At 38.1% G+C, this 13,978-nt stretch overlaps 2 protein-coding genes across 2 annotated transcripts in view; one reads left to right on the top strand and one right to left on the bottom strand.

Annotated features, from left to right (window-relative positions):
- Nucleotides 1–13,978, bottom strand: part of LOC135480444 (hamartin-like) — a 51,082-nt gene that overhangs the window by 21,570 nt on the left and 15,534 nt on the right. Inside the window, exons 8-9 of the mRNA XM_064760278.1 lie at nt 13,122–13,195; nt 10,949–11,112 (exon numbers count right to left, since the gene is read on the bottom strand). Coding sequence (XP_064616348.1) covers nt 10,949–11,112; nt 13,122–13,195 — 238 coding nt within the window. The remainder of the gene's footprint in view (nt 1–10,948; nt 11,113–13,121; nt 13,196–13,978) is intronic.
- LOC135480445 (uncharacterized) lies at nt 1,494–5,108 on the top strand. Its single transcript, XM_064760279.1, has 2 exons — nt 1,494–1,957; nt 3,036–5,108. Exon 2 carries the CDS (start codon nt 3,036–3,038, stop codon nt 4,464–4,466), a length of 1,431 nt encoding a protein of 476 aa, XP_064616349.1. The 5' UTR covers nt 1,494–1,957; the 3' UTR covers nt 4,467–5,108.

Here is a 13,978-nt window from a genome sequence, read left to right as displayed (position 1 = left end):
GTGTACATAAAAATAGATAACGCTATATGTACATAATGTGACGAAGGTGCATGTACATAACACCTGATAGAGGTGTATGAACATAAAATGTGATGAAGGTACATAAACCTTTATGATGGTGTATGTAGATGAAATATGATGAGAGAATATGTACATAAAATGGGATTAAGATATATAAACAAGAAACTCTGACATATAGACAAAATGTGACCAAGGTGTATGTACGTAATATGTCATGAAGGCATATGTACATTGTAAATGAAACCTGCTGTAGGCTCGTGTATATGTCCATGAAACATGCTGAAGGTATATCTGCAAGAAAGTGGAGGGTACATGCACATAAAATGTGATGAAGGTATATCTGCATGAAAGTCAATGGTGCTTGAAACATAATACTGGCCGCTGTCGTATAAGTGAAATATTCTTTAGTACGCCATAAAACACCAATGAAATATATAAATGAAAATAAATGAAAGTTGAAGGTACATGCACATATAAAAATGTGATGAAAGTATATAAGCATTAAAGTTGAAGGTACATGCACATAAAATGTGATGAAGGTATATCTGCCTGAAAGTTAAAGGTACATGTAGATAAAACATGATGAAGGTATACCTGCATGAAAGTTGAAGTTACATGCAGACAAAAACTTGATGAAGATATATCTGCATGAAAGTTGAAGGTACATGCCCAGAAAAAGTGAGGAAGGTATAAAAGCATGAAACTTGATGGTAGGGCAGATAAAACGTGAAGAAGGTGTATACATATAACTGAGGTAATACAAAATGTAGAGTGTAGGTACCAATATATTTGCACAGGGTTTACACGCCAGAACATGATTGCTCAACACATAATCTGTCTACAGATGTACTGTATGCAGCTTTACATTTTGACTGGGTAGCGTAAAGTCACTCATTTTGACTGATTCAGAGATCTATTTTAGAAAGGCTTTTTTAGTTTAAAGTTTTTTTTTTGAAAACTGCAAATTTAACTACCAAAAGTTGTATTTTGAACCTTTGTTTGCTCCTTAACATTAACTTTTTCCAGAGAAAGTTTTGGGAAAAATACAGTGTTTGATTCAGCCTCATTTCAAGTGAGGTAATCTTGAAGTCAATCAGGAAACTTTCTGTGCACTCCTGTTACAGGCAACCCCACTCAGCACAATGAAGTCTTTGTAAAATATCCTCTTGACAAAGTGTGGCACTTTATTATAATACAAGTGGCAATCGCTAAGATCACAGGGAAACTGGAAACTACTTGGAACATACATGTACAATAAATGTTCACTGTAATTACTGAGTACAATGTAGGTTTTATATATGTACCTAAAACCCACTGCAGACGCTTGCAGCGGTGTAGGAAAACACATCCTGTGGTAAGCATGTGCTCTCTGCTGATAGGTAAAAGAGGCTTCCTTTAGTGAGATGATCAAGTGGTTGCTCTGTGATGAAGGGGGTGGAGGGAGGTGAGAAAAGGGGGAGGGGGGGGGGGTGAGTGTCAGGCTTATATAATATCATGAGATGAAAACTCAACAGCAGTAGTAAACTTGAGGCCATCCTGAAAAGTTCTCTGTTGGGCGTACCCTGATCCTATCCAAAAATAGACGTTGGATAGGTAAGGAATTTTTTTGTTTAAAAAATGAAATTAACAAGGAGAGAAAAAACGAACAAGAAAATAGTAATAAATGAAAAAGAAAATAATAATAATAAACAGGTGAATTCAGAGTAAGAACCTATACTGGAATATTGGCTTCATTAAGCCAAACGAAAATATTTTTTTTCTGGCCTGGCACACAAATACCATGCCCTTCTTTATCAGCATCAAGTACAAGTGTACAGCCATCAGACTTGGGTGACAATCAGGCTTGTCTGGACCCTGCAGGGAAGAGGAACTAGCTGTGAACTTGCTTCACAGTGAACAAACCTACACATCTACACGTGGGTCTCTGGCTTTCGCAGTAAGTGTGTAACTACATTTGTTTCATAATACTGCTTTATGCGAAATGATTTGTGCTTACCCTATGCTGCATAACACAGTGTTTCACTTAACATGTTTATGTTAGGCCACACAAATTTGTCAGTTTATGAGTGGAGTAAAACTTAGAATTTTTCTATTTATTTATTGATACATATGATTGTTGTTAAACAAAATACTCAGGAATTTTTCACTTATATGATGCCGATCATCCTGTTGGGTATAGGAAATCAAATTGCCTGACATAAACCATGGACTTATGGCAAGTTACTTATAAACTTTCTGACATGTGATGTACAGAAATGCACACAATATTGTTGCAAGACAAGTGCCCTGTGAACACAAGACTGTGCAAGGGGTCACACAAGTGTTTTCGACACTATGATAATATAAAATAGTACCAGTGACTTAAATGGTCAAAATATTTATTTGAATGATTAGTATTATTTACATGTAATTATTTTAGTTCATTGGTGTTTTAATCTTGTCATACTCAAGAATATTTCACTTCTGTTTGACCATTTTTTTTATTACCATACCAAAAGTACTATGTAACTTTCACACAATTTGATTATTATGACAGAATCAAAAATTTCACATGAAACTTAAATAATTAAACTGAGTAAACCTGTCATTCCACTGATAGTTTTTTTCTGCAATGTAGCAAAAAGCATGAAGCTATAACAATCCATTATCAGCAATTCTTAGTTTCAAACTTTTTGTTTTGCCCTGTTTCATTCGCAGGCACAGCAAACCTTTTTTTTTTCTTTTACACGTCTTTCTGCTTACAGGGGTTTTGGAAAGCATACATATTCTTCGAACTCTGTTTTTTACATTCCAATGTTCAATGAATTTATAGACCAGATTTTCAACACTGAAACAAAATAGCTCTGTAGGATATCTCTGCAAATTTAATGTGAAGATCATTGATTTAATCTACATGATGACACTCCTTTACCACTGCAGTTTTATGTTGTTTTTTTTTTTGTTTGCAAAAGGACATCATTTCATTATTTCCGCAAACCAGCCATTATCAACTCCTCTGTGATTTTATTTTACAGATGAATCCTCTCACTTTACGCAGCACTCTTTTTCTGATGTTGGCAGCCATTTTGTTCTCAAAGTTTGACAATGGTCTATTCGCTCCAGACATTTTGCAGCCGTCATGCAAACAAACGAACAAAAAAGTTGAGTGTTCTGGTGTGACAACAATTCCCGTCCGAGTTCCCAAAAATGTGACAATCCTGACACTGTCACACTGTGAACTCCAGGAAATCTCCAGCAACGCGTTATCTTCTCTAGACCAACTGACACGATTCAACCTTCACAACTGTACTGTCAAGGTCATAAAATCTTGTGCCTTCTATGATCTCACACTGACAAAGGTCGTTTTCAAGAAAAGTCAAATCGACACTGTGGAGCCATATGCATTTTCAAACATGACAGGAATTAGCCTGGCTTTTGAGAACACAAATTTCAGGAAGATTGCACCGCTGTCCTTCTCTCACATTAATAATGTGACCAATATGGATATCCAGCGGGTCAACATTGAAAGCATCTACACAAAAGCATTCAACAATGTCACAGGTAGACGAACGTTCATCAGCACCAGTTTTATCAAGTTCCTGTACCCAAATGCCCTGTCATCATTCAATTTCACATCCATGTCTGTTGCGCTAAACAATATCACACATACTTGCAATCTGAAAACCTCGTTGAAAAATGCTCGAAGATCCACTTTTTATAACAACATGGTCCAAAACACCAACTGTTCTCAGGTTTTCTATCAAGCAGACAATAGTTGGAATACTTCTCTTGTTTGCATGAAGCCAGTGGTCTCCATGACAACATTACCGTCCATTACATCGGACATCAAAGACGAATATGAAAACGTTACGTCCCCAATCGGAGTGGAATTGTCTTCAGCAGGGTTTCTGACAACACAAACTGTGATGGACACTTCACACGATGACACAGGCTTAGAGTTGAATTCTACACAGGTGCAAAATTCTACACAGGTGCAAAATTCTACACAGGTGCAAAATTCTACACAGGTGCAAAATTCTACAATCATCGATATCCTGATCAACTCAACTGGAGGATCTGCCCTAAACTCAGCTGATGAAATACTTACAAATACAATGTCAGAAACAGTGTTCAACACGGACCTCCTGATCAACTCAACGACAGAAATAATGCTGAATTTTACAATGGACATGCCCATGAACTCAACTACAGAATCTCTTGTGAACTCAACATATGAAACCCTTATGAATACAACAGAAAAACTGACGAACTTTACAGCACCATTAACGTCAGCTGCTCGAAGCAAATCCATGTATCTTGTCCCTTGCTTGAAAATTCTCAAAACCTCACCTGATCTCCAGTCAACCAATGGTGAGCCGATGCATGCTCATCCGTTGGCCAAAGGAGCAACGATAATGCTGGGAATGCTATGTGCTTTCTTTGGACATCTTACAGCTGTGCTTTAACAAAAGAAGTCTTCTACCCATCATAATGTTTCTTCACTATCGCCATTTATTTTATGTCAAGTAAAATTTGATAGCTCCACTTTAAACAATTTGATTAGAAAAGATAAAAGAGCTCATGAGGAGAAAAAAATCTGCAAAGGGGGAAAAAAAAAAGTACAGTGAGTAGAATACGTGCAGCAGATTTGGTTGTTCAATCCCAGACATATTTTTGACAAATCCTGTACACAATTGAGATGTACCGTCAAATATCACAGAAACAAGCAGGTACAAGTTAAGATGATCACACAGCATTTGTAAGAGGGCATCAAAAACTCCCCATAATCATGTTTCATTTCCACCATTTATTCTGTCATGTAAATACTTATTTTTGTACTATTACATTCATTGTCGGACTACATGTAACACCCTACTGGACGATAGTGACATACATGTAATAATGTGTACAGAAATGGCTTGAAATGGCTAAGAACGTATTTCCAAGCATACACAAAATCTGTTGTGTTCATGACCCAGGGTCGCGAAGCGATCTTTGACCTAAGTCAAAAATCATTTTATTTATTAACTTGGTATGTTTTTTCCCGTTGTTTTAGCTGAAATTCATTTTACAATAACTTACCCAGATTTAATGTTGTCAAGCAATATTCTGACCTTGTTACGTAATAAACAATTTTAAAATGATTTGCAGTTTTGACGTAAGTCTATGATGGGGCCTCCGTGGCTCAGTTGGTTAGCGCGCTAGCGCGGCTTAATGACCCAGGAGTCTCTCGCCAATGCGGTTGCTGTGAGTTCAAGTCCAGCTCATGCTGGCTTCCTCTCCTGCCGTAAGTGGGAAGGTCTGTCAGCAGCCTGCGGATGGTCGTGGGTTTCCCCCGGGCTGTGCCCGGTTTCCACCCACCATAATGCTGGCTGCCGTTGTATAAGTGAAATATTCTTGAGTATGGCGTAAAACACCAATCAAATAAGTAAGTAAATAAATTAAGCCTATGATCACTTCATGATCCTAGACTTAGACCACCTGCTTTACCTCACTGTGCTGGGTGAAAATTGCCCAAAAATTCATTTAATGTCATGGAATTCAAATAATTGCTGGATGCAACACTGTAACCTACATGTACTCACGCAATGGCTCTTTCTACAACTATAGATATACATAGATGTATAATTTGATAGTGTTTAAATATCTTCTTTGTCATACGCTTTTGTTTGCAATTGTGAACAATGCCTTGATTATTTTAGGTACGACTGCATCCATTTTCAATTCAGTAAAAGCCATTACTGTTTTTTTTTCTCATCAACTGTATTCTGTCCTCGACATTGTGATGGCCTCTGGAAAAATTTATATATTTACTTGATTGGTGTTGTATGCTGTACTCAAATATTTCACTTATATGATGACGGCCAGCATTATGGTGGGAGGAAACCGGGCAGAGCTCGGGGGAAACCCATGACCATCTGCAGGTTGCTGGAAGATCTTCCCAAGTACGTCCGGAGAGGAAGCCAGCATGAGTTGGACTTGAACTCACAGCGACCACATTGGTGAGAGGGGTCATGATGCTGCGCTGGTACACTAACCAACTGAATCCTGCAGGCCCCTGCCTCTGGAAAAAACAATCGCAACTCTAGCCCTCAGAAAGTAAAGCTAGAGGTGTCTGAACAAATGACTATCTCCTGCAGTAATTTGTCTCAAGCTGCACTGATCAGTCAAACAAGATTTGTGTTAAACTCGACAGCCAGCTGGGCCCTGGTTGTTCAAAACTGTTTGTAAACATAAGACCAGATTCAACTTTAACTCAGGTCGTCAATATGGTACTTATCCCAAAGGTAACTGCCCATCGGTATATTCAATATGAACTAAATCTGCTGCTGTTATACTTGGACTGGACAACTGCATTGACTGCTGAATTTGGCTGAAATCTTATGTATATGGCTTAGTAGCCAGGATTTGACAAAAGGATATTTGCATGTAAAAGAAGCTGTCTTTTTCCCACAAGGCTTTTGTGTGAATTGCCTACAATACTAAGTGCATCAATAAACAATGTAAGAAAAACAGTTTATTTCAGTTCTTATTTCCACAGGAACTTGCCGGGCCTATCTGGAAGCACTGAACACATGTCCATTTGTTTCTTTATTTATTTTATTTGATTGTTGGGTGACCTCGTATCCAAGAATTTTTCACTCCGACAATGGCAGTCAGTTTTATTGGTGGGGGAAACCAGACACCTGAATGCAAAACTTTAGCTCAATATTTAAATCACTGAAGTTATTACTTTATGGTAGCTAATATACATACAGAACATCAACAATGGAACATCCCCCTTGTGCCACTGGGCTTCGTATGTCTGTAAAACTTCAGCTCAATACAAGAAGCACTGTTTGAGATACATGTAGCACCCCTTACATTTTCTATAATACTGATAGTCATACACAATACCAGTACAATGAGTCTTGAATTTAGAGTAATTAATACATGCAGAGCACATCAACAACACATACTACCAGAGTTTTGGAAATCTGATGTCACAGGAAGTTTTTCAAACTCTAGCAATGACACTTAATGTTGGAATAACTCTTTTTACCCATGAGTAAAAGATTACTGAAATAATGTTCCCAAAAATGGTCAACATAGCTCATAAGGCCCTCAACTGTGTTCAAATATTTGAATGCCTTTCAACACTCATAAAAAAATCTAAAGAATAAATGAAAATCTTTTTAAGATTAGTTTTCAGTTGTCTGCATGATGAACGTTACTTCATATTTTAGCTCTCTTATACTTTAAGTTAAACCTGTACTACATTATTAACAGGCAGGTTATAAGGAAAACAGTGTCTTGTTTCCCTCTGACATTGCTAACGATGGTTACTGAAGGAAAGTGTCTGTAACAGAGATCTAGGAGAGGCCTACTATTTGAACTAATTTACCAGAGACATCCATGTGATCAGTCCAGTCATCTTAAGACTTGCTATCTGCACTTTCTACATGAACAACAGTACGATGGCATGTTGTTCCCTACAGTCTAATCATGTGAGGAAAAAGAAAACTCAATATTCCAGGTAGAGTTGCATATATTGGTTAAAATGAGCAGACCAGGTGTCCAAAATTTGAGCAAAAATACAGAATCTTGACAAACTTGCTTTATGTACACACTTTTACCTCCGCTGACTCACAAACCTGTGAAAACTGGCCATGTCACAGGACCAGTAAAAAATGCTGGTATTGACAGGTGGTCGGTTTATCAGGGGTCACCTATGTCTTCTTTACAATAAAGATAAGAAAGCAAGTACGGCCAGTATAACTATATTTAAAATCGGCCCATATTTCCAAAGACGTGTGTAAGCCGCTCATAACGCACTTTTTATAGCGAACAATGGTTTACCATTTGGATTTACCCGAATTCCTCAAACTTTCTATATATGAAAGAGCAGCTTTCAGTGCAATGTATGCACATTTATAATGAAATTTTGGAGACATAACTACATTGGTTGGATTGGTCAATTTCTGGGTTTCACAGAAAGTATAATTTCATCATCCTACACAGCATAATGCCTTCAGAATATGCTTGAATAAACACCTTGCAAACATGCGAAAAGTTTGAAGAATTACATAGCTAAAAAAAGAGATCATGGTCTGCCTGCTGAACATCGCCTTGTTTTAGTCCATTTCTTCCATCACTGTCACGAGTGTTCGGATCCATCAGGTAGTCCTTAAATCGTCACCACTTTCTTGATAAAACTTGATTATAGTCAGTAAACATGGAACAGTAAACAAGCCCTAATCAGCGGGAATACTGTCCAGGTTAATGACTTTAAACCATTGCTTGGGATTATTGTCTTGTTTTCTCATCTTCACTTAATCAAGCTGGTGATGTCCAACATCATCTACCTCAATCCACTGGACCATATTAACACTTCAAATCACTGAACTTTCCTTCATAAATATGCATGATTCTTGACCCACTGGACCATATTAACAGTTCAAATCACTGAACTTTCCTTCATAAATATGCATGATTCTTGACCCACTGGACCATATTAACACTTCAAATCACTGAACTTTCCTTCATAAATATGCATGATTCTTGACCCACTGGACCATATTAACACTTCAAATCACTGAACATTCCTTTATAAATATGCATGATTCTTGACCCAATTAGGTTCCCCTTTACAAAGTTCGACACATACTTTATAGTAACTGGCAGGTGTTCAAAACAACATGGCATTCGAACGCGGCTGTAGTGACAACTATGCGGTGTATATGGAAAAATTTATTTCACAGAAGATGCAGAAGAAATGCTAGCGTATAAAAATAACTCCTTGCACATCCACTTGTCAAAGGTTATCAGGGCCACAGTTACTTTGAGGTAGAATAGGAATGATAGAAATTAGTGGCAAAATAACAACACGATAGGTTACAGTGGTTGTTCGACCTTTTTCGCAATCACCGGTGTAGCCTGACAGCACAGTAACTTTTTGCTGCCTGTTTCGATAAAAGCATATCACTGTTCACAGCACTGTTCATTGCTGTTGTATAGTGTTATGTCAACAAATGACTCTGATCCGAACATACAGGTATTAACTTTGAAACAAAAGAAATGCACACTTTAAAGGAACGACCAATGATTAGCTCAAAATGCCCTGGCAGAAGTAGGCGTAAGAGCATGTGCTGTGAAGGCGTACAGATAACATGCAGTATAAAGATTGTTGGTAGGACGATGGGTTTTCCTGGCTGGATAAGTAACAGCAAGAGTGGGCCAGCTGTAAGGGTATGTGCTGTGAAGGCGCACAGATAACACGCAGTATCAGGATTGCTGGTAAGAAGATGGGCTTTCTTGGCTGAATTAGTAACAGCAAGAGTGGCCCAGCTGTAAGGGTATGTACTGTGAAGGCGCACAGACAACATGCAGTATCAAGATTGCTGGTAGGAAGATGGGCTTTCTTGGCTGGATTAGTAACAGCAAGAGTGGCCCAGCTGTAAGGGTATGTACTGTGAAGGCGCACAGACAACATGCAGTATCAAGATTGCTGGTAGGAAGATGGGCTTTCTTGGCTGGATTAGTAACAGCAAGAGTGGTCCAACTGTAAGGGCATGTGCTGTGAAGGGGCACAGATAACACGTAGTATCAAGACTGCTGGTAGGAAGATGGGCTTTCTTTGCTGGATTAGTAACAGCAAGAGTGGCCCAATTGTAAGGGCATGTACTGTGAAGGCATACAGATAACACGCAGTATCAAGATTGCTGGTAAGAAGATGGGCTTTCTTGGCTGAATTAGTAACAGCAAGAGTGGCCCAGCTGTAAGGGTATGTACTGTGAAGGCGCACAGACAACATTCAGTATCAAGATTGCTGGTAGGAAGATGGGCTTTCTTGGCTGGATTAGTAACAGCAAGAGTGGTCCAATTGTAAGGGCATGTGCTGTGAAGGCGCACAGATAACACGTAGTATCAAGACTGCTGGTAGGGAGATGGGCTTTCTTTGCTGGATTAGTAACAGCAAGAGTGGCCCAACTGTAAGGGCATGTACTGTGAAGGCATACAGATAACATGCAGTATCAAGACTGCTGGTAGGAAGATAAGCTTTCTTGGCTGGATAAGTAACAGCAAGAGTGGCCCAACTGTAAGGGTATGTGCTGTGAAGGCGCACAGATAACACGCAGTATCAAGATTGTTGGTAGGAAGATGGGCTTTCTTGGCTGGATTAGTAACAGCAAGAGTGGGCCAGCTGTAAGGGTATGTGCTGTGAAGGCGCACAGATAACACGCAGTATCAAGATTGTTGGTAGGAAGATGGGCTTTCTTGGCTGGATCAGTAACAGCAAGAGTGGCCCAACTGTAAAGGTATGTGCTGTGAAGGCGCACAGACAACATGCAGTGTCAAGATTGCTGGTAGGAAGATGGGCTTTCTTGGCTGGATAAGTAACAGCAAGAGTGGCCCAGCTGTAAGGGTATGTGCTGTGAAGGCGCACAGACATCACTCAATTTTCGCAGGTATGAATAGCACTGTTTGTGCAAATTGGGTTCAAACTGGGTTCAGAGTTCACAGGTTCCGGTATTTCAAGGTTGGTTGAATTGTAGGTATTTTAAATGGATGTGAAAGCGGACCCCATGAAGTGGCCGATGAAGTGACGGAATTCCGGGGTATGAAGGGTCTGGTTTTCACCAGAATGTTTCACTGTATTTCCAGATCAAGACAGAGCTAGTCTAAATGAAGGCTTGCTTTCAGCATATATGTCACAGGGAGCCTATGCATGTATATACAACTAGAAAAATTTTCAGCTTTAACAGATCTTGTACACGATTTTGCCAAACCAAACCACAAAACAACATAATGAATGACAAAAGCAGTAGAGGCAGTATAAAATGCAAAGAGGCCTTATCTATCTGAGTTATTGTGGTGAAGGACAACTGTGTGTTGCCATGGCAATAAGCCCTTGTTCCCACAGACTACAAAGGGCCTAAATCATACATGTACCTGACTCTTAACTCACCTGGCAGAGATGAGGTCGATGACGGGCGATTGACCATTTGAGTGTAGAGGTTATATCGCGGAGCAACTATTGGGCAGCGCACCTCCTCCCAAGTCCCTTCGATGACATCCAGCGACATTTTCGCACAGTCCACCACGATGTCTTGTATTTCCATCTTGCGCCACCTACAGCAAAGAAAATCATCTTCATTAAACAATTCATAACTTAGATTATCTATTTATTCATAAGAATTTTTTTCACTTAAAAAAACACTTGTTAGGTTTCTCTTTGCTTTGATACCTGACAAGCTTACAGCCACATTGGTACGTCAAAACTGGTTTCCGGCCTGCAACCTCCTTGGTTTGGACATCAACAAACAAATGTGGCAGAATTGACAACAAACGTTAGATTTAATGCTTTAATGTCCACAACTCGTCAGTATTGTTTATTTATTTGATTGGTGTTTTATGCTGTACTCAAGAATATTTTACTTATACGATGGCAACCAGCATTATGGTGGGAGGAAAACCCTGCTTGTATTAACAAAGCTATCCATTTGCTGTAATGCAAAAATTAATTATTTTAAGAGCTCAGAAAAAATGTGGACGCCGGTTTTCAAAAGAGTCCACATTGTTTGGAAATCTGTGTTGTGCTTAGGCCTAACGCCTTCATACAAATAAAATACATTCTATAATACACAACAAAGGTAAAAATTCTTCAACATACATGTACACAGTGGTGACACTGACGCTGATAATTATGGTGGTGATGATTTATTCGATTGGTGTTTTACACCATGCTCGAGAATATATGACAGCAACCAGCATTATGGAGGGAGGAAATCAGGTAAAAATCAAATCTGCAGGCCAGAGAGGAAATCAGGAAACCAGAAATCATCATGGAGATGATAATGACATAAAAATAAAGAACAACAAAATCAGATGTGTAAGAACTGCTGTCCACTGACATTCCCTAAACAAATAAATTAATAATAACAAACTGACAACCAATACATTTACATATGATAATATGGAATAATGTTAAACATTTTTTCTTAGCTTTTTTGGTAAATTGCCTCACCTTGTGGTACCATAACCTACAGATCATTTACAAAAAAAAGTGACTGTGTGCCTTAGAATGATTTATATTTAAAAAAAAAACCACACGGAAGAGAATTTAGGACACCATATTTTTTCCATCATCAGTTTGATTATACATGTTTGTATAAAAACACACAAATGGAAAGACTTTGCATGTCAGGGGAGGCAACTGTGAAAAAACAAAATGGAGGCAGCCTGAAAAAACCTTCCTACCACTGTATCAAGAATTCAAAAAAAAAAAAAAAAATTCAGCCAAGAATATGCTTTAATGTGTATTCAAAAAATGTTTAGCATGATACTAAGCTAAGTAGAGGACTTTTGTAAGAGCATATCCTGAGATGGAGAACTTTGGACAAAAAAGGTAAAATTCAGGTTTTGTTTATACTGCACAGCACAGCCCTCTATTGCTAGAATTCATGAAATCTATAATTTAGTAAAAGAGACTATATCTGGTTTGTCTTAAAGAAAAGAATGTCCCCAAATTCTGTGAAGACCAGAATGTGTGTATCCTTGCGAGTGAAAGGTAACCACCTTAATCACTGGATCCTTGGCCTTCTGCCACTTGCATGTACGTAGGAGTATGCAAATGGCCTGGGCCCTGAGGATAACTTACTGTAATTCTCCAACCTTTCGCATATTTCCAAGCTGTTTATTAAAGTATATTATGAAGGTATTATTCTGCACATACTGATAAAATCACACTTTTTGTGAAGCCCTGAAAGTGGCCAAAAACAAATGTAGTTTTTTTCTTCCAAGATCAACTTCAAAGGATGCATAAATTGCACTGAAAGTTGCTCTTTCATATGCAGGAAGTTTTAGGAATTATTGTACATGCATTGTTACCATGGCCCAGTTGTTCAAAACTATTTTAAGACTTAATACCAGATTTACCTTTAAGCCAAGCATTCAATTTTGAACATAATCCAAAAATAATTGCACAACAGTATATTAAATATGAAGTAAATCTGTTGTTATTCTAAGTAATATGATACTTGCTAAAATTTGAATTTAAAATATGCCTGAATAAAAGAATTAGCTAATACAATTTCAAACAACATGACCCATGGCCACGCAAACAGTGAGCAGGAACTCACCTTTGAGGTGTGCTTTCATACTCTTTGGATCCTATGATGAGGAGTGGGTGAAGACGAACACGTTCTATCATTGGCTGAAAATTAACCAATAGAAAATAAAGTTTAACACCTCTGTGTTAGATGGACATAAAGGCAATGTGTACTGGCTGGCAAAAAAAAAAAAAAAATCTAATCGAACTACCAGCCAAAACTGAATTTTGAATATAGGCTACAAATACCTGTTGCATGACAACATGAGATGAAAACTGGAGATGTGCACCATACTGAAGGAAATTATGACTGGTGTTGATTGGAAGGTTGAAGCAATTAATGCTAAAGACTACAGCACGGAGATGAAAGCCAGAGCACTGACGACAGTGTGATAGTTAGCAAATGGTCACTTGAAACCTGCAAAATTTGTCAATTCACCTCAGTAGGGTTTTAATCTAACTGTTCATGACTAAAAAATAAATAAATAAATAAATAAATTAAAAACAAGATAATGCAATGCTCTTAAAAAATTAATGATACCATGAGTGGAAAGTGCGGTCACAAATTTGGTTTTGTTAAAAACTATTTAAACGACACATTAAAAGGAACTCTAAAGGAAAGATTATAGTTTAGGGCAATAAAGGAAATTGTCACAAATTAAAAGGAACTCTAAAGGAAAGATTATAGTTTAGGGCAATAAAGGAAATTGTCACACATTAAAAGGAACTCTAAAGGAAAGATTATAGTTTAGGGCAATAAAGGAAGTTGTGCCAAAAATGTATTGTTTCAGGCTTATTTTATATCTGTTAATAACCCCTCTTTGTTTACGCCTATTTTCTGCCAATGGTCAGAAATAACATCATTGACTGAGTTACTGGGAATGTATG

The sequence above is a fragment of the Liolophura sinensis genome, chromosome 13 (assembly GCF_032854445.1).
Source record: "Liolophura sinensis isolate JHLJ2023 chromosome 13, CUHK_Ljap_v2, whole genome shotgun sequence".
Classification (NCBI taxonomy): Eukaryota; Metazoa; Mollusca; class Polyplacophora; order Chitonida; family Chitonidae; genus Liolophura; species Liolophura sinensis.
Note: the sequence above shows the minus strand (reverse complement) of the source record. Positions and strands in the feature narration are given on the sequence as shown.